This window comes from Argopecten irradians, chromosome 6 (genome assembly GCF_041381155.1).
Source record: "Argopecten irradians isolate NY chromosome 6, Ai_NY, whole genome shotgun sequence".
Lineage (NCBI taxonomy): Eukaryota > Metazoa > Mollusca > Bivalvia > Pectinida > Pectinidae > Argopecten > Argopecten irradians.
In genome coordinates, this window is record NC_091139.1 from 13,198,604 (window position 1) to 13,220,969 (window position 22,366).

General features: G+C 33.9%; 1 protein-coding gene across 2 annotated transcripts; it reads left to right on the top strand.

Moving 5' to 3' along the window:
* Nucleotides 1-2: 2 nt before the first annotated feature.
* LOC138325028 (scavenger receptor class F member 1-like) lies at nt 3-20,505 on the top strand. Of its 2 annotated transcripts, XM_069270382.1 has the most exons (17): nt 3-2,619; nt 5,816-6,022; nt 6,152-6,391; nt 7,471-7,569; nt 8,981-9,076; nt 9,864-9,959; nt 10,702-10,797; nt 11,478-11,573; nt 11,821-11,913; nt 12,604-12,699; nt 13,201-13,290; nt 14,243-14,338; nt 15,073-15,174; nt 16,069-16,095; nt 16,334-16,424; nt 16,861-16,901; nt 17,590-20,505. In XM_069270382.1, exons 1-17 carry the CDS (start codon nt 2,544-2,546, stop codon nt 17,700-17,702), a joined length of 1,755 nt encoding a protein of 584 aa, XP_069126483.1. In that variant the 5' UTR covers nt 3-2,543; the 3' UTR covers nt 17,703-20,505. The 2 variants fall into 2 exon arrangements, with proteins under 2 accessions (XP_069126483.1, XP_069126484.1); XM_069270383.1 differs by lacking the exon at nt 16,334-16,424.
* The last annotated feature ends 1,861 nt before the right edge of the window (nt 20,506-22,366 follow it).

Genomic DNA, 22,366 nt, shown 5'->3' on the forward strand with positions numbered 1-22,366 from the left:
TCCTACGTGTATTTAAAAAATTCTTTATCCATCCGCATCTCACTTTATAATAATACTCTGCGCACAATCAAACTATAACCAAATGTCAATTGTGAAGTACAAATTATAATATTACTGTAATAAACCGCCCGATGAAAACCATTCTAACCATGCATATTCATATTATGTATATTGTGATGTTTTGTGTTTTTATGATTTGATGTTTATGATATATTGTGTATTTTGTGATGTTAATTAGTGTTTTTATGATTTGCTTTGTATATAACAAGGGTATTATTTTAAATGATTATTAAAAAAAGAACGTGTTGCATTGTTTGTGATTGGTACCACCAATGATGGCATTGTATATCGATTTAAATTTGGTTTGAATCTCCGAATCAGTTTATTCCAAGTATATTGTAAATACATTTATATTTTATGTACATAATAATCTGTCTTAAATTGTCTAAGTATACAGTAAAACAGAGGCGAGGATCTTGATTGTAGATGACTAAGAATAGAATGTTTTTAGAACTTTTGCTCTGTAAGAGTAGGTTTAACTGACAGAAAAGCACAGGTACAGTAGAGGGTGCCCATTAATTGCCAAAAAATTGCTTCATCAGGGCCACTGGAGCGTAGAAATGAGGTAAACATAATAACTACCTTATTATAATTGCATAAGCCATGTTCTATATTTCTTAATGACCGTTTATCCAAAAGACAGCACCACAGTTAAGAATAACTTCGTACACTATGTTCTGTGTGTAAGGTTAGAAAATGTATTGAAAACTGTGCTTAACCCGGTAAAATGTTAGAGAAACGGCATTCAAGTTTTTTTAGACAACGGAAGAAGTTAACGCAAATGTGGATCTTTGTGTATCTATGTACGGACTGCCCAACCTCCACAAGGGCCGGCTTTCTGACGAGGAGTGATACAGTATGCCGGACAACATTACCTTTGCCCTGAATTCATTATTACAATTATATCCAGCAGTTGTGTTATAGTGCTCGCTGGTATCAGATTTAATGCACGATTAACTATAGTCTAATTTCATGAAAAGTGAGCTAGGTTCTTCTTACAACTCGGCCTGACAGCCTCTACCAGTACCCCGATTCTTATGACATATCGCAAGTGCAGATGCGTTGGTTCCACCAATCTGGTTTGTATCAATTACTTGGCAGATGTGGTCTCATTGGGATATCAGCGGCACATCAGTCTATTGCAGTTGTCCCTTCGTGTCACTAGGGTTCCTGCATTCAGAGAGGCTCACCAGGACTATAAAATACGGTTGTTTCCATAACAGGGTAAGTTGTTTACCTGGGCTGTCATATCAGGACACACACACGTGCCAGTGATAACAGTTTCTGTCCTGCTGTTGTAGAGTACCTGCAGTATAGGGTATCTATTTGGTGACAGACTACCCTACCAATTTTTCGCTTACCGAAGGAAATTAGAGGTCTTGAAGTTTCAATGGACTCCAAGATTCCTTTGCTCCGCCAGAAGATAAACCAAATATAGCCATTATATGTTTGCTAATTAAAATTGAATTCTTAAGGGTAGGATAACTTTTTTTTTCCAATTCCTCTTTATTTTTCCACATATATATGTGACCTAAAATGTAAGAAAATCTCAAAATTGAATTGATTTTCCTTTTTTAAACATACAATAGGCGTTTTAACTTGTTTTACAGATTTTGTGAAATAAATGTCAGCTAACTCGCACTTGCAGATTTCCCGATGTATATCTATGTAAACCTGATAATAATAACGTGAATCTATCATAGTTTAGAGATATATTATTATACATAAAACCGCTGGTAATTTCAAACACATACTAGCTTACCATTGCCATAGAAATAGTGTGAAAGTAGGTCTTGAATGGAAGACAATCATTTCTTATAGAAATATTTGTTAACCGACAGAGTGTTATTTCCGTAAATACCCCGCATTATGCATCTTCAGGTGTAAAAGAACCGTATAGCTCTCCAACAAAATCCGGAAAATTACCCCTTCCTAACGTTACTTTAGAGTTTTTATTATGAAAGACAAGAACAACAAAGATTAATTATTATATTTAGTAAAATTTAAAAACATGGTGAAAACAAATTGCTTCAATATCACTTAGTCTAAATCATATGTTTGTATGATACATTTATATGTGTCTATTGTAAACAGTACAGCAATCTAAAATTCAATGCTTTCAAGTTTATTTTCAAAGTACACACAACTATATCTGATTCGTACATGTTTCCGTGATTATTGGAAAAGTCAAACCGGTAAAAATAAAGAACCCGAATGTCAATGTTTGAATAACAAATCAATAAACTGTTCAAATACATGTATGTTAGCATATGTGTAACGTCTTGCAAATCAGGTAGAGTTGGAATGCATGTACACCTAGGTATACATGTATGTGACATTATATCGATATTGTCACTCTCGATACGACTGTTAGGTAAGGTAGAGCAGAAACATCCGTTTTAAATTCATTTTCCGATATGTTTGTGTTCTGATTAAAGTCAGATTACTTCCTGGTTTGGAAGTTGTCACAGCTAAAACACAAAATGGCGACGCAGAAGATTGTGACATTCAGTATGGTTTTAGTCCTGATCCTCTTGTTTAAAGCATCAATGTCAGACAGTAAGTAGCAGACCATAACAGTAACCCAGAGTTATATGATATTAATGTGACAAATCAGCACATTGTCGTTCCACTTGCATTGTTGTATTAGTCTAAGAGGTGTTTAAAATTGTTTTATGCCTTCTTTATGATGAGCTGGAAACAGTCCGACAGAAATTACTATTACATTTACTTATAACACAGTAAATATATGAATTAAATTGTAGATCCCAACTTGATTGATAGTATGACCGCAAATACTCTTTTCATTGTATCGTAGATGTCATTGACATTAATGTACTTAACAAATTAAAACCTATGATATATAAATATAACTGCAATCCTCAAAATTGTAGATCCCAACTTGATTGATAGTATGACCGCAAGTACTCTTTTCATTGTACCGTAGATTTCATTGACATTACTGTACTTTACAAATTAAACGTATGATACATAAATATAACTGCAATCCTCCAAATGATGAGATTTGATGGTGAATAAATCAAAAATATTAAATAACTTTAAGATATAAGATTATCAGCTGTCATTCACATTGTTTTTGGATCAATCCTTAAACAAAATAAGCATGGCGATATGGATGAAAGGGAATCTTCATATCAAATCAAAACATTAGACGTCACGTTACGCTCACTTGACATGTTAAGCCAACACAAACAATGATATATTGGAATAATAAGGTTAGCTGCTGCTATCTTTTATGACCCTTTGCTTTCTACAAATATGGCTCTGCGTAAGTCAACAATGCTGCTATATAACAAATAAAAACCAAATCCGTACTTTACAGTTTGGTAGGTTTTTCCAAAGAATCTCGACTATTTTCCTCATAGGACCCCGCCTGTCAGCCCCTGGGAACCCAGAACCTTGGTTTATACACATCTTATTCCCTTCAAGTAAAGAATGAAGTAAACCAAATATGAACCAAATCATTTTATATCATCATTAGAATATCGATAAGTTCTCCCTACATTCTCATATTGGTTCCTGCCTTTCTAGGTCGTGGGTTGCTAGACCTATGGTTGATTTCTCTTAATTGATTCCCCGTTGGTAACGGATGCTGCCGACAGCATATGGAACGACTCCCTTTGTTCCTACGTTAACATAAAAGATTTCTTTTATATTTTACAAAATTTCCGCCACTGAGGAGACCATGGAAAGTTTACTTGAAATTTGTTACCCTTTCCCCCAGAAATTCTAGCGATTTAAAGATTTAAATGTTGATGGATAATAATTGATCAAGCTTGAACATTATCCCGCCTCAGAAAAGAATCGTGTATTCCTATCGGTTCAAACGACGTTACGTGACATCCAAGATATAGTCATATTAGGTTAGAAGAGATCGTATTAGGTTAGAGCGATACAATTCGCGCTATGCCCCCAACGTCATTAGCAACAAGATGGCGTTCAAGTAACGCCTCGCGACGACGGCACTCAGAGAGATGGTAATAACATGCATGAATGATAACGCTGATGACCACTTTCAAAAGCAAAACGAAATCTACAAGACTTATTCAGGATTTTTTAACAGACATGGACCATTTTAACACATTCAAATCATTCAATGAAGTGAGAATTGCTTACGGTCTGAGTTATTTTGGTTTCCACAAGTTAATGCATTTTGTAGTTATTTAATTGAAAGGGTCTTCGACAGGATAGATAATTCGATACACAGTTTGTTAGTAACCTAATACGGCCAAGATAATAGGTATAAAATAAACATTTATCAGGTTCACCTTCACCTTGCTCGATACAAGTTTGTTTATTTTTTTCGTATAGGGTCACTTACAAACTGTGTAACTTATTAAATTGACTCAAAAGTGAATGGGATTTTGCCAAGGCTCCAAGATCATGAAATAGTATTAAGTCTAACACAGACTTAAGTCGCAGAATGTTTCATGATCCTGGGGCCAGTTTACAAATCTATGGATAGTGACCATGTAACCATGATAACCAATAATTTCAGCAAATGAGAACGCTTGCTCATCATCATCGTCCCTGTCATTGCTCAAGAGTGTAATTACAAATGACCAGGAATCGTGTCTTGTCTGGATAGATGATTTCTATAATAACAATGAGTAGTTACCATGAAACATGTCTGGATATATGATTCCTATAATAACCATGAGTAGTTACCATGAAACAGTTTTCTACAAACAGACAGACATGGAGGGCTATTTAATATACCACGACGGGAAGGGTTGGTGAAGTATAGAAATTTGTTTTTTAGAATATTCTTTAAAGGAATAGCTGATCATTCCACCCTATGCATTATGTGTCGCAATGTCAAATAAAGAAACATTCATAAAACTATTTATGTCTAGCCTATAATCCAGTTCATGACTGTAACTCCACCTGCCGCCAGTTTACCGGCAAATTACCCAGATAAATTGTTTTAGCAATTTTTAGATAACCTAATCTATCTAAAAAGAATTTTGAAGAATTTAGTCATATATCCATGGCGTACCAAGTGCTAAATTAAAACAAAAAATCAAACTACCAAAGTCAGTATTACTATACATAATGTAAGACTCTTTCATATGTGGATATGAAGGATAGGGATATTCTACCCGAGGGTCACAAAGTGTTGTTTTTATACCATTTTGTGATCCAGAGGGTAGAATATCCTTATCCTTTATATCCACTTATGAAAGAGTATTTCTCTCATACATCGACGTTTAATTGCAACTTTACTACGACTTTCCGCCATTTTGACATGAATTCGAAAAAAACAATTAGTGAATACAAATCATTTTCAACGCATATTCTATTGTTTGTATCTTTTAAAGTAAAAACAGCATACTTTCTGATAACAAAATGTTAAAATTGTACCGAGAAGTTAGTATAATTGGTGCAAGTGCATAGACATCAACCAACTGTTATGTCACTTGTTCATTATGACAATGTATGTTAACAAATGTGTTTTTGCGGGGGGTTTTCTCGAAAAGTGTGCAGCTAAAATACCAATGCCAAACTGAACACCTAATGCCATCAGCCTAGAAAATGTGTTTATTTCAATTGTAATCCATCTAAAGGTATGCATTTCACAACGTTAACTATTTTCAAGTCATGTTATAACATATTCATAATAGCTTGAAGTAAATACGACTTCAGGTAAGCGTGTTACACAGAGTAATGTTGATTTAACTTATCACACGATTTTTTATATTCACTCTTTGTTTCTGTTTTAATTTCTCCATAGTTAATGTGGCTGTAGGAAAGCCTGCTAGCCAGAGTAGTACATACCATAGATATGGACCCGACAAAGCTGTAGATAACTGTACACAACTATATGTTGAGAGTGGTTGTTGTTCACATACCGATCCTAATAACCGTACAACTAATGCACATTGGGATGTTGATCTCGGACAGCTGATGACCATTGACGATATCACTATATACTACAGGGGTGAGTACAATCTAAGAAATACAGCTACACAATTATCCCTAAACTATATCATAATGACGTTAATGACGTTATAATTTTATAACGTCATCCAAATATGTTTAATGTGGGTTTTTTTTATTGTCTTGACAGCTGGATATGCAACACGATTTGCCGGATATCAGATTTATGTGTACAATACCACGGGTGTTCAACCGACACTATGTTACTCGGACATGAGTAGTAATATCAGTGATGTAAAGTTGACGGTGACACACCAGTGCCCTTATGTAACTCGATATGTACAAGTGTACAACTACAGAGTCAACAATAAACGTCATGAATGGTATAGTGACAATGCAGTACTTGAGCTTTGTGAAGTACAGGTTTGGGGTGAGTATATTCCTCCCTAAGAAACACATTCTGGTTCTAGTATGTTCAATAATCCTGCAATTGATGGTATTCAATTGCGGACGTTCTAACTACCGGTTATAATCTGAAATACTACATTATTATCTTAACTTTGTTAATCCAGAGTCCTATTCCACACAGCTTATGATAATCAAGCTTCAATAAATGTTTTGCCAGCCTAATTATATATCAGATGTGGTGTATTCTCTTTTCAATATTCCGATGTTATAGATAAGATGTATACATGTAGAATCTCAGTGCCAGCTGAATACTGTATGCTATTTAAATTATCGGCTTTTGATATTTCAAAGGACAAGGAGTATCAAAATTGTATCCCCGTTCTTCAAACTCATTATTGTAGGGCACTTTGGTTTAATTGCAGTTTCTAGTTTACAAAACAGGCATGTAATTTCTCATTGAAAACATTTTATACCTCTCGCCACGACGATAAGGGGAGGGTGTATACTGGAATCGGGTTTTAGGTCTGTCAGTCCGTCCGTCTGTCTGTAGACACAACAAAACTAGAACTCCTAAACTTCGTGACAGATTATGATAAAATTTTGTACACATAACTCTGACATAAAGGAAGACTCTGCACGGTCCTCTAACAATGGAGTTATTACTAAAGCGGTTGTATTTGTCGGCCACGCTGGCGACAGTTCTAGTTTAAACCATGGGTGAACACTAAAACCCTATCTGACTCCCGCATTGCATTCTAGGTTATTGTAGTTAATGTACATTAACAAACACAATTTCCTTGCCATTCTTTAAAATAAAATGGTTTATATCAATTTAATAGTTGTATTTCGAATATTGAATAGTCGCACATTGGATTTTATTTATTTGGTTTGAATAAATAAGATACCAGACTTTAGAGAAAACCTCTATATATCTGTTAGAGCTATGGACGTTTTGGGGTATTCAATCGAAATGCAGCGAGGAATAATTTTACTAATTTGCATTTTAGCAAGCTTACATATTTCAGTAATTGTAATTTAATTTCCAATAGCTGACACATTTGATCTGGTTTTAAAATGTTTATATTTTGTACTTCAATGCAGGATGTCCGGTTGGGAGGTACGGCGACGGTAACTGTGATAGTGTGTGTCCCGAGGACTGTTATGGTGGTAACTGTAACGCTACAACGGGTGCTTGTTTCCGTAAGTAGAATTGTATCCAATATATCCAAAATAGTTATACAAAATAAGATAGGAAATTAGTCGGCGATTACGAAATTGTATTATTGTTATAAAGCCACTTAAGGATCTTCACCTTTGAGGTTTCAGAATAGTTGAAGTCTCGTTTCGACCTAGCTTAAAGAAGTTTTGAGATTTTCAAATAAAATTGATAAAGATCGGTCCAAGTTATTGTTTGCAAATTTTGTCTTCTATTCATTGTAGAATTTGTTCTACAAGGATTTTAAGAGACGTCTATTTCGCGGCCATTTTTAAAAGATGTTCTTTCTTTGCTTTTGAGTAGAGCCATTTCTTTTAGCATTTCTTAAATGTTTTTACTGAAATCATCACAACTCAGTTTTGCGCAGCTTTACTAGGTACATTGAAATATCAAGCATAAATGGAGGAAATGATCAACTAGGTCACTTTGTTTTTCACATTTGAGCGTAATTTGAGCACTTTTATCATTAACTTTAAACTTTGAAAAATAACAAATACAAATTATATCTAAATGGGCGAAAAATGTAAGGACACGAACCCCGATAAGAATAAAACAACTGTGCAATAAACCCTGCAAACATTATACATATAAGTTTAATTCGTACATGTAGTGTATAAAAAATATGATCAAAACAGAAAATTCCCATAAAATCAAATCTTTCAAAAAGGTAACGAGTAGCAATAGTTAAAAAAAAACAAGAAAAAAAATAAAACAAGCAAACGCGCATTTTTTTCTACCATTTTCTTTTCTGGTCTGAATTTCGATTTCAAAAAATCTATATAAGAAACGAGTTTAATACAGAGGTGTATGTACACCCTTAAACACAAATGCAAAAATGTTTTCGTACTTTAAAATATCTGCTTGATTTATTTTTGTAACGTACGCCTTGGGGCTGATAATGGAAAACATTGTGAAGTTAAAGATAAAAGAAATAAAAATATTACATAACACTAGTGACATTAAGAAAACGCAAGCATGTTTGTAATTGAAAATAGGAAACGGCACTTTGGAGTTTCATAAATGTTTTCATAAACGATATTGTCGTCTACCTAATTATCAGGAACCATTGCGTTACGTTCCTGGCGATATTTCTGCAGCCATAAATGTGAGTTGTCGGTGATGTTTTGCAAAGATCTGTGGGCTAAATAGACTTAGTATTACCTAAATGCATAGTATGACTTTTAAAAGTATGGCAATAGGTGTCCAGACGTCTTTCCTATCAATTATTAAGATCGACTGTATAATGAAATTGCCGAAACACTGTAATGATGAATTTTACTTGTACAAATACCCTTTTGTCCCTAACTTTTGAGTGTATAATTACGTATATCTCCTGCAAAGAAATAATAATTCAATAATATAATGTCATTAATGTCATTACTGTAATCTCCACAGACTGTGCTCCTCAGAAGTACGGGGATAAATGCGACAATGACTGTTCTATAAATTGTTTGAACCAGATTTGCGAAAAAGACACTGGGAACTGCAACGGTAAGCGTATTATATCTACAGGTGTTTATTTTTGTGTTACATCTTTTGCCGATAGGCATACTCTAAATACATCAAATAGTTCCGTGAAATGATGACTGCGAAACTGTTTTATTGTTGGAATATTCTAATTGCATTGCACATTTATGTAGAACCAATATATACGTACCCGGCTTACTTTACCTTTTAACCGGGTTCGAAAGTGCCTATGACTTCTAGTGGAGCCCTGACTCCGAAAATCACTTGGGCAAACTTTTCTATTCTTTTTGGTAGATTTAAAATTATTTCATGCGTATATACGCATTTACATATCAGTTTTGTCCAAACGAACATAACAGATATTCGTAATATATATCATACCGCTCACACGATGGCAAGTTCACAATGTATAGACTTGTCGTATAATGTTCCATTGAAAAGAACTTCATATGTATTTGTTAAAAAGTAATGTCTCGCTGTTTTATACGGTTTACTTTTATTGTCTAGTAGGAAAGTGATAAACAAGTACGATAAAATGCATACAAACGCTATAACATTTCTTGCAAAATCATTACTTTGCTCCATTAGCAGTAATAAGCATCAATAATAGCATTAAAGACGTCACCATTTTCTGCCTAAAAGACTTTTGAGCTACAATACTGCAGCTAACATTATGTAAATGATAACATAATGTAAAAAAGCCACAAATGATTTAGAAGCTGGATATAAAAGGGTTTTTTTCAAAGCATACTTAATTTCGATGATTAATAATATTATTTTTATCAAATATCATGTTTATCATTATACTCAGATTGTGTTTCTAAGACATTTGGTAAACAGTGTGATGAGGACTGTTCTGTGAACTGTTTAGACCAGCTCTGTGAGGGAGAAACTGGGAACTGCATTGGTGAGCTTTGCTACAGCAGTATGTATGTAGTATGATATTTCAATATATTCCTATAAAATATAATCAATGTAGTATCTGTGATTAACATTTGATATTACTTTTGAAAATGAATATTAATGATTTGTTTGTTTGATTAATTAACGTCCTATTAACAGCTATGGTCATGTAAGGACGGCCTCCCATGTATGCGGTGTGTTGCGTGTATGTTGTGCGAGGTGTGTGTTTTGGGAGACTGCGATATACTCATGTTGTGTCTTCTTGTATAGTGGAACTCTTGCCCTTTTTATAGTGCTATATCACTGATACATGCCACCGAAGACACCAAGCAACACACCCCACCCGGTCACATTATACTGACAACAGGCGAACCAGTCGTCCCACTCCTTGTATGCTGAGCGCTAAGCAGTAGTAGAAACTATCACTTGTATAGACTTTGGTGTGTCTCGGCCATGGGACAGAACCCAGAGCCTTCCTCACAGGGGAGAACGCCAAAAATCCTACATTAATGAGCATAGAGAAACACCTTGGGTGTTCATCTGACGATGACAGAAATTGCAAATTTGTCAATCTCTTTAATGTATGTTTCTGCAATTGTACAATACACGAATGCTATAATTCGCGTTATACAAATGTATGTTCATGAAGAAGTGTTAATAAGATGTAGATGAACATCCAGGACATGTATGACATTTTTTCATCGGTACAATATTTTATTTAATTGTAATGATTACTATCTAAACAGACTGTGTTCCCCGGATGTTCGGAAGTAAATGCGATGAGACCTGTTCAGTGAATTGTTTGAACAAACTTTGTGAGAAGGACAATGGAAGCTGTTACGGTAAGGACTTATTCAGTAGGAAGATAAAATATATGCTGTTTACGCATTGTGGTTATGAAAAAATGATATTTTATCAGTAAAAGTTATCATGCAGGCTCAATAAAGCGATTTTTATTACATGTACTTATTGCATTATAATTAAGGAAAGCGGTTCACTATACAAGAAGACACAACGATAATATACCCCAGTCTCCCAAAACACGCGCCTCGCACTTCACACACGCCAGACACCATATACATGGAAAGCCGTCCTGTAATTACACTGGCTGTTAATGTAATAGGACGTAAATAAGTTATACCAAGCCACACAAAGCCATTGAAATTGAACAATTCATTGTGTTGTCAATTACATGCTCTTAAAGGGATGATGAAAATGGTTATTGCGATCTTTTGTGTCATCGATTTACTGCTATGGTCATTGATCTACATAGGTGAAAAAATAAACATGCAATGGTTCTATGTTCTTCTGTATACACTTGCTGGTGTGTTAAAAACCATAGGATAGAAAATACTGTAACAATCAATTCCTTTTTCTGAGACAAAACGACTATTGATACTTATACAACGCATAGTTGTCCACAGGACGATGTAAGCATTAATGAAGAGACTTACAAGCCTATACGTTATATAGGTAATGGATACAAACGTGGTGAAATGTAGATACACTTTTTGTCTTACAGATTGTATTCCTCAGAAGTACGGCGTAAAATGTGATAATGATTGTTCTACTAATTGCCTTGATAGACTATGCATGCGAAACAACGGATATTGTTACGGTAAGTACATATAATTGTGTATATGTATTGAAGCATATATGGTCTAAAAGTCATAAAACAAGGACTTTTTATAATTCAAAATGAATAGGAATATTTGCACTTTCTAATCGACAATATGGTGTAGCGAAATTTCAAATTCTGAATCACATAAGCAACCGCATTCGTTAGCTTTTAGTCAAATCATGCATCGGACCTTACGATTTATGTTTCAAAATTGCTCTTTGTAAACCTCAGTATTTTTTTTCAGAATGTATCAGTGGCAGGTACGCCGAAATTTGTGAATTGGAATGTTCTGAAAATTGCAACAACGCATGCGCTAAATTAACAGGGCATTGTTTTGGTAAGTTGTTGCATCATTATGATGCTATTAATGATAATTAATTGTGTGTTCGGGTTACTAAATGATCGACAAAAAGGAGGTAAATGATAGTGACTTTGCGCAGCACTACTTTTTGTCTCTTGTCAGATATTAAACTTGTTCTGAAATAGGATGTTTATTTATTGAATCGTTGTACATTATTAGACATACAAAGACATACTCATGCGTGTGTTTTACGAAATGAATACGTGTCACAGAAAGTTTATCATTACATCGAATTTTCAAACCGATTACATCTTTGGCAAATTTAAAATGATATGAAGGCCCCGGGTTTTGCAACAATTTGTTGTCCTCGGGTAGAATATCCATATCCTTCATATCCACATATGTAGTAATATTTTTTCTCGCATACCTCGACATTTTTTTGCAATTTAAAACTTTGACATCCCGCCATTTCGAAATAAATTCGAATAAACCTTACTGCAAATCAGTTTTCAATACATGTACATTCCTTCTACAAAATTTACCGAGAAAATAGTTATTTCGTTTGACGCCGTGACGCCACGTCATTATACTGCATGCCTGTCTTAAACATCTTTCTTTGTGACAGGCGCTTTTTATGAACATACAATATGAAAAAGTATTAATTGTTTAGTTGTATTATGTCAGTTAAAAGGTCGTGAATTAAGATAAATATTTTACATGTTCAAGATTGTGTGCCACAAAAGCATGGAGTTATGTGCGAGCTAGACTGTTCTACAAACTGCAAGGGCAGACTGTGCGAGAAGGAAACCGGGCGTTGTAATGGTATTCGAGATCTTTCGGTGAAACACTAATTTGCTTATTATCATTCACCTGCATTCTGTTGTTTATGACATAATCTAGGAATCACTAAGAACCTAGAATACTGTTTATGATAAATATGCTTGCGAACTACAAATGGTTGATCAATTATCTTAATAAGTATTCAATTATATAATCCATCTACAAATCCTATATGAAATAAAGACGTTTCAACATGTCACACATATGGTTAACTCTTAACGTTCTTTGAATTAGCTAATATTTACATATCCCTCACTCTGAATAAAACAGGTGTAGTTTCGATAGTAATTACATAATACACCTATTTATTCATTTCCAATAATCATTTTGGTTTGTTAATTATCATTTTAAATTTCATTGATACAAATTATATCGAAGCCCGAAAAAATATCAAATGTATATAAGAAGTATAATTTTTTCGTAATTCCTCACAGCATTCTTTAAATACTGTACAATGTAATTTAACCTTGATCTTTCTTCTAGAATGCATTACAGGGAAACGAGGGGACGGCTGCGATATGGACTGTCCGATGAATTGTCAAGAGTGTACAAGGATGACGGGACATTGTATTGGTAATGTTTACAATGTTGGGTTGTACTTTCAGAGGTAGCTTCACTTGTATACGTATCTATTAAAATTATTGGTCCTGAAAGACGATTGTTAGAATTGTACCTGCTGTTCCTATTGCATGAGCTAAAACGACATCCATGTTTATAATATTATTTTTCTATTCTTTATAATTTACTTTCGTACCCGTCGATACCGACTCACAAATGGTCTTCAGTTGAATTTTGACCCCTGTCAGAAAGACTTTGGGTTCTGTCCCCTGGCCGAGATAAACCAAATATATAAATGTGGTATCTTCTGCTCCTGCTAAACGCTCAGCATTAAGGGAGTGTGACGAGTATTTCACCCGTTGTCAGTAAAATGTGAAGGAGTGGCGTCTGTTGGTTGGTGGCGTCGAAGGCGTGCTTCAGTAACATAGCAATATAAAAATGGCAAGCGGTCCGTTATACGAGAATACATAACACGAATATACCACAGGCTCCCAAAGCACGCACTTCACACACACAAGACACCATAAACACGCTGATTATTAGAGGATAATGAAATGATTTCTGCTATCTTAAATGGCTTCGATTAACTACAATAAGAATTAATTTTATCAGTCATGCAATGTTCTTTTCCATATGTTTCGTTGATGTGTGTATACACAAAGCGCACTTACTGTTTTAACAATGTAACATGTCAGAAAAGACAGTAATGATCGGTTTCTTCTTCACAGAAAAAATCACATAGCGTAATAAACGTTAATCACATATTCTTATAGTATTTTTTTCTGGCAGGATTTTTTGTCACTTCTCATTGGACAAAACCACGCCATGTGATCATCGATAAAAACAATATCGCCCGATTATACGGGAAGTACATAAATTATATATATATAATTTATAAAAAAAAAGATATTTATGGTTATTTTTAGATAAGGTTATCTTCTACGTTATCAAAATACTCTATTTACAGTTTGTAGTGCTGGAAGATATGGGGAAGTATGCGACATGGCATGTCCCGTGACGTGTAAGGATTTCGTGTGTGATAGAGATACAGGACAATGTATAGGTAAGTTATAGCTTACAGACGGTAAACATTAGGCTATTTGTTATACTAGCTTTATACAATACAACATATACGCCGTTGATATGTCGCAAAAGTTTAAGAATTGAATTGATTTCATAGTGTATAACCAAGTGAGGGTTTTCATATATAAAGTATTTATCAAATACATAAGGCAAAGCTTTTAATTTCGTTTTCGTAGTAAGGTCCATGGAATCTTGTAGACGCTTCGTCTTCCGTAATAGCACTGCGACGTCATATCTCTCTATTATACGATGAGGTCATAATTACATGTGACGTAACAAACTTACGTGTTGGTACCCATGTACAATGCGATATTCGTGACAAGGTGATATAACATAGCTGAAAAGGCCAGTTACATATATGTCAAGAAAGTAACAACGTAAGATGTGTATAGTATATTCGCTCAAAAAGCCTTTTTGTAATCGCGAAAGAGTTTTAAAAAAAAAATTTCATCTTAATCCGGCTTTCTGATTGAGCAAAACTTTTTTTTCATCCTTCGATGAAAAAATAAATCCGAGAATGACGCGGATTCACACAGTTTACAAACAAACTTCCGTTCATACCCCGATGAAATTAAAGACTATTAACATCAATGCTTTAACGAATCTATAAAACACATAGATAAAACAGTCTCTTGGTATTGTAATAAACTTGTATATAATTCCATTGTAATGCCAACTGTAGTTCTGTTACATTGGTCATGTTTTCATATACAGAATGTTATCCCGGGAAGTATGGAGTAGTGTGTGGAGCCGATTGTCCGGAATCCTGTAAGGAGGGAATTTGTAATAAAGAAGATGGACACTGTCTCACCACGGGTACGCATTCATGTCAATGTTTATTGAAACGATCACATTATATAACAGGGGAGCATTCTAAAGGCGTTTCCAATCATTTTTTTTCAATCTGAGAATTTTAAACGTCGCGACATCAAGGAAAGCTGGTATCAAATACGTTATCGATAATATATGCTACTAGTGGGAAAGGACGCAGTCTTAATATATGCAATGATTTTGTCTTAGTAGTATATATCCACAAAGGTGATCGTTGACACCATCAAACGACACGTTGGGAAAGGCTTTAATTAACATCTATGAACTAAGCATTCCCCATAATGCCAGTGACATAAAACCAATTATAATCTGTCAGTTTAATTGTCACTATAATAATTATTGTCTATTTCTAATATAGTTTTGATAAGGTGACGAGGATCTCCATGTGATGAAGGTGATACGGTCATCGTTTTTGTTATCATTACGATAGCACAAAGGGTTTAAAGGGCCACTACCTTTCCGAAACGGCTTATATCTTTTAAAATGAGAGTGTAAAACTAGATTGATTGTTTTGTAGAGTCGCAAAACCTATAAGCTTACCGTTAATACTACAATTAGCATCACCTTCTGAACAATTTTATTAAAATAACTTAAAAGTTAATTAACATGCAGGTCGCATTATGTTTCCGCCGTCGTCATAATTACCGCGCGTTAGTTGACTTTCATTGCGGCAGACAGCAAAACAGCGAAATGAATCTTCCCTGTAGAAGAACTTGCATTTGTTTGGTGTTGTAATCTTATCTCAGGCCAGCGATATAAATTTCGAATGTTATCAATGTTTTATGATAATTTTAGTTTTTGTTTCGAAAGGTAGCGGGCCTTTAAAGTTGATTCGTTTTGAAATTTATTAATGTCCTTTAATGTTTTATTTGTTTTCAGAATCACCTAACACTGAGCTATCATCAGGTAAAGTATTTGCCATTACGATCGGACTCTTACAGTCGGACTCTAATAAGCTGTTAGACATACGTCCCTAGTACCAGCATACCTGGTGATTGGTTAATGTAAAGTAACATGACAACAAATTAATCTCTATGCGTATGTTTCTTTTAAAAGTAAACAAAACAATATGTTTACGATGCATTGAGATTCTACCCTATACAGTCGTTTAGTGTTTACCCGACTGGACCATGTTGTTTTGCAGGCGTTTCGAAAGACATCATTATAATTGTCCTGGCTGTTGTCTGTGGACTTCTGGCTATTGTGTTGATTGTCGTAGTAATGTATTTGCGTTTGTAAGTATTTCATCGGAATACTCGATATATATATGATGGAACTAACAAATTATTATTATTCTGCGTAAGAACGTTTAAAAAATAACAAGGCATGCAGATCGTTTGTATAATAAGTGTTGCAAATAATAAACACTCGTTCGTCATGTCACCCTCCAGACCCTTCGTGTCTCGTGTGTCATAGCCTAGAGAACTCGTACACTCTAATGTTGTTATCAGTATATCTACGTAGTTAAGTGAATGTTTATATTTGTGTTTTAATGAGAGGTGCTTTTAATTGTTAAAATATGTGAACTTTCTCGGCGTTGTATAAAGTATCATTTAACACGTGTACAGAGAGACTGTTATTAAAAGAACGAATATTGATCAATGCTAGTATTTCTGTCTTATTATATTCAATCATGTATATAACATACAACTCGGTATTTGTGCTTTACAGAAAAGGGGAAAAAAGAAATGACTCACCTGATCAGTGCACAGGTAAGAAAGAGAACATAAGTCATATTTTGATTGAAAACAGCATTTAACTTATTATGTCCCTTACATGGTAAAGATGTTTATCTTTAATTGCTGTGATCTGATATCAAAATACCCTCTTTCGTCTACAAATATCATTGTTCGTTTGTTTTATTTCATTTTGCAATATGTAAAAAAACATGTAAAATGTTAAAGGCAAAAAACCAGATAAACCACGTTTATGTTTTGCTCTTCATTTACTATCATATTAACAAATATTAACAGTAGGAAATATGTGTAGATGGCATTTGCCACCTTAATAGAAATTGTGATTATGGTTCCAATCAAAATTGTGACAACTACAACATGTGTATTTGTGTTGTTATACATATACATTTATTCAAATCCACTGAAGAACAGCAAGAGACGTGAAAGAGCTTGGGAGAAGCTAAACTGTTTATTGTTGTGATTTTTCTTTTTATATCTTTTAACCATTACTAGGACATGCTACATTTTTACTTAAAAAGTATATATATATATATGCTGTATATATATCACGGCATTAGTTTTTGTAAAGGCTTTAATTAAATCAACTGAACTCAACGCGTTGTCAATAAGCTCCCTTATTGAAGAAAAAAATAATGGATAGTAAAGACTATGATATCGACGTTCATTTCTGACCTATTGATTGTTGGTCATGCTTACTTTCCAGGACAACTCGGACCAACTACAGATTATACGTCCATTGATGATCGACAGGTAGACCCTCCTAATGTATACGAAACTATTGTTACCCAACAACAAAGTCAAGAGAACTCCAAATGAGGATCGTTTCTTTAAAGATTCATCAGAACGAAGTATCCCGTCTCTGTATGATAACAGTCTGCCTTGCGAGTAGATATATATTGTGACGTTATAACTTTGTCAGTCATTTACAATACGCTGTGTTCTATGAAAAACAGACGAAACGTTCAAAATTACAAGACGTAACCTATCATTACCTACTTACAAGGACAAATAACTAATTATATAATATACAAATGCAGACTACACCTGATTTGAAACCCTCGTGGCAGACTCTGTAGTAACTATGCATACCCAACCCATACCGAGTATTAAGATTTATCACTCTACTTGAGTATGAGTATCAAGTACTGGTACATCAAAGACATGGATTATTCCTTGCCAACTATTTTTATATGCATGGCGAATTTATTCATTTAAATATTTACCGTTTAGCCACATTGTCTTTCCCTAATTGACATTAATAAGCTAGTGCCAAAAGACAGATTTTATTATATTTTCATAACGCCATAATAATTGTTTTCTACCATTATTTACTAATTTTGTTGTCTTTGTGTTAAGTCATTATGTGTTATGTTGGTGGAATGTTAATGACCTATCGTTTGCTTGAGGCCAAATGTTTTGTTAAATCTTAAACCATTTATAGGAAGCGGGATTTGTACAAATGTAAATAGTTTTTGTTTTATATATTGTGTCATGGTCCTGTTTAAGCTGTAAAAGATAGTCCGTGTGTATCTTGTCAATGCGTAGCTGTCGTGCATATTATGCCATTGTATCGAGTGCATGTGTTGTGTTCCGTCTATCTATTGGTCGATCGTGCATGTATTGTTACCGTCGGTTATATACATTTAGAAAAGTATTCTGTTCATTCCGGACAGTTTGCTGAAGGATTAGGTTCCTGTGAAAGATAGGAATATAGTATGTGTAGTAATAGGAATGATGGGGGCATGTCTGTAGTAAGTATAGTGGGGCTAACCGGGGATATTTTGGTAAATGTATATATGTAAGTATCATTATTGTTGGGCCAAGTATATATTGTCTGGTAAACCTTAAAATGTGTTTTTGTAAATACATATTGTCACATCTTGCAAGTCTTTATCTAGTGATTCCTTTCACCGACAAAAGTCAAGCGTAAATCCATCGAACCTGGCTGAACATACATACAGGTAGAAAGCCGGGTGTAGTTTGTCGCTATACAAACTGGGCCCGTCTCGCTCCTGTAACATATATAAATGCGATAGATTTACATATGTATAATTCTATATATGGTAGCAAAGGAAATAAAAGCAGCCACTTTAGTTTTGATATGAAATATTACTAATGGTGAATTCATAGATATGTGAATTATTAATGATACCAATGATGATGTTTAGTAGTACACAAAACCTTAAAAAAATTGATAAAAACAAATTGTTTTTTGTCTGGTTCTGTCTTTTGGATGGTTACAACATACAAACAGATGCCGAGGAGTGATCAAAGCCGCAATTTAGCTTTACATATATCGACAAATTTGCCTAGTAGGACAGATTTCCAGGGAATTGTTACCTTATCATGACAAAAAGAATCAATATTTCAAAGTTGAATGGGGATATCAATTTAAGTTATAATATTTACATTTCCGTTTTCTCTTTGCTATATAACCTTACCAACTGCGAAATCGTTTACATTTGCGTAAACGCTGTGGTTGCCGCGCAAGAATACACACACCGGAACACTGACTTCCGCAAGTAGTGTGAATGCGCATCCGGTTAGGCCTATTGTTTCTGTTTGAAACATCTTCAATAGATTGTATGTATGAATGTTATGTAAATTTTAAATAATATATTAGCAAATAGAAAATTAACAAATATTGTGTAAATGGAATGAAAAAAGATAAAGTCAATGTGGAACTATATTTTGTGTACTCTCTGAATTTGACAACATTTCCTGCCAAATTGAAGCCAGCTGTTCCGGGATTCCACCAATTGACCGTCTGTTCCAACGATCGTATAACATTTGAAAAACAGAGTTTTATTCTATTTGAACAATTAATTTGAATGAAATGGTCGACTGAAATGTAAATATAAGGAATATTTTTTATTGTTTGCTGTGTACTGGTGTGTAAACTGCATTTTTTGTACAGAGATTTAAAATATCTGTACGAAAATGCAGTTTACACAAGAAAACAACAAACAATAAAAATCATTCCTTAAACAAATCAATTACTGGATTCATTTTTAATGATGCTTATAAGTGTTATCATTCCCTAAAATGGCACATCATTGTAACGTCTGTGACATTTTGATATTTGCCTTTTGAAAGTATGGTGAATAAATGATAATAAGAGACACTGTTAAATTGAAAACATGTGAAGCATACGGCATGAGAGTCAACAAACAGTTATAAAGTGTATGCATATATTTGAATGACAAAATAATAGTGAAAGAAAGAATATTTGTATTATGTAATTGTGATTACCAATAAAGAGTTTGAGTTAAAAAGTGTTGCAGATCTGAACGTGATGGAATAAATTGTGTGCGCACGGGAGAATGGTCTTAATCATATGCAAAAAAGGATACGGATAATGAACGAGTGTGAATGTATTGATACTTTGGGTTTTGACAAAAAAAATCTTGCACAAGTTACTTACTTATTTTGCTTTAAAATGTGTCGCTTTGTCTTTGCTCATAGCAGTGATGTCTCTGATTTAAAGGCATTTGTTCTTGCTTGAGTGCAGTCCGCCCTGGTTATACCGTCACTTTTTGTCCGAGAATATACTGGCGTTATAATGAGGTAATGTTGATGTTGGAAAAAAATACAAACTGACCGAATAAAATAACTTAAAATAATATTTGTAGTGATGATTGCTTTATTGTTGTATATGATTATCATTTCAGAACAAAAATAAATATCTGTTTTAAGGTTCTGCTCTGCTGAGAGTACAAACCTTTACATTTGAATATTTCTTGTCTACTATAGATTTTTGGAAATATGAGTTCATACAAAAGTTGTAAATATAATAAGAAATAACATAGTGGTGTGCCTGATTTTGAACTATTGTAAATCAAAGATAGCTCTTAAACGTAAATTGTTACTTCACTGTTTTCACCAAACACACGAAAACCTAAATCAATATGTTTCAAATCAACTGTCTTGTGATAAATATGCACATATACAAAATTGACAAAACCAACGTTTTATTTAACAAAAAAATAATATCACACACTCTACCCATTCTTTAGCTCAGAATAGCATTATATGTTAACCTACCGCCTAAATGTTGAAGTTTGTTTAACAATGTTTGACACATTCAACACTTCCACAGAACGTTCTGATGTCTAACTTTATCTAACATTTTGTAGTTACTGTTTCAAAACTGTGTCAGCGTGTTTGATCTTTGTCCCGTTACGTTATTTTTTTTTTCTGCATGTTTTGATAGAAACTCAAATTACTTTAACTACACTAAAATTTACAAAAATATGCTATGATTTCACGCTCAGCAGGCTGAAACCTCATCAAAACAGATCCATATCAACAGAATAGAGTAAGTTTAACTACGGAGTTAGGTAGGATGACATAAAATGAAAGATAGATAAATGTATGACATCCGATAGATTGTAGGTGGTTAATGTGGTTTTTCTTCTATTTGATTATTCTTTATTTGCATATAACAGAGTTATCTGCCTTTGTGGGTAAATATTGATTGTGACGTCATGTGTTTATGGGTGTAACATCATATATTTTAGAGAAAACGCTCACAAAATAATGACGTCAAAATCGATACCTAACCGAAAAGGAAGTAACTTTGTAAAATGCAAAATAAGTCTCATGCTATTCATTATATATAACTGTCACCTGAGAGAAATAGAAGTTCCCTAACACGTGACTGTTGTTTATCAAGTTTATTAAAACTTGAGTTAGTTATTTTCAAATTTTGAAGAGACATGAACTTGAGCGAGTGTCTTTTTTAAAACTAAATAACGAGAGTTAGATAAACATGGTAAACAACAGTCACGCGTGGGGGAACTTATTTATCCCATAACTTTACTCTATATTTATACCGTGGTGACCATTTTGTTGTCTTCATTCAGGGAAACTTACCACTATGCAATGTATAGTGATATCTTTCCGCCATAAAATATAATGCCTAAATAGAGAGCAATATTCCGTTGTTTAATACTTTAAATAAGCAAACAGAAAATACAATGCCATTTTTAAAAAATGTTCTATGAACAGTAGCCTGAAGTTGAGAGACAATGGGAATCAAGAGATCTTAGAGTTGACCAATAGGTTCACACACTGGTGTTTTAAATACAAATGATAACCAACTGCTATGGAATTTATCACATGGGTTTTCCATTGTGAAAAAAAAGGCATTGTTATTGGATGAATTAATTTCCTTACTTCGATGGTATTCCGTGTCACATTACCTCTTTAATTATATAAATGTCGATAGATAGTGTTATGGGGAAGTTATTTAGCTCAGGAACAATAGACTTTATAGTAACTACCTGCTAAATCATTCAAATGTTTCACCATCAACCTGAGTCAGTATTCCAACAAAGTAATAATAAGAAATAACCAATAACTTCATACGTCCTTGTCCATTATACATGATATCAAGACTTCATTCATTGTATACTGATCATGATGTGTATCAATACAACTCACACAATCACACACATTTACAAGAGGCAATCTGTTAT

What these genes read in the sequence shown, in the direction of transcription:
- LOC138325028 (XM_069270382.1), top strand. Translation starts at nt 2,544, where the DNA reads ATGGCGACGCAGAAGATTGTGACATTCAGTATGGTTTTAGTCCTGATC. An exon ending in TATCACTATATACTACAGGG is followed by an intron (nt 6,023 to 6,151) that starts GTGAGTACAATC and finishes TTGTCTTGACAG; the next exon opens with CTGGATATGCAACACGATTT. An exon ending in AGAAACTGGGAACTGCATTG is followed by an intron (nt 9,960 to 10,701) that starts GTGAGCTTTGCT and finishes CTATCTAAACAG; the next exon opens with ACTGTGTTCCCCGGATGTTC.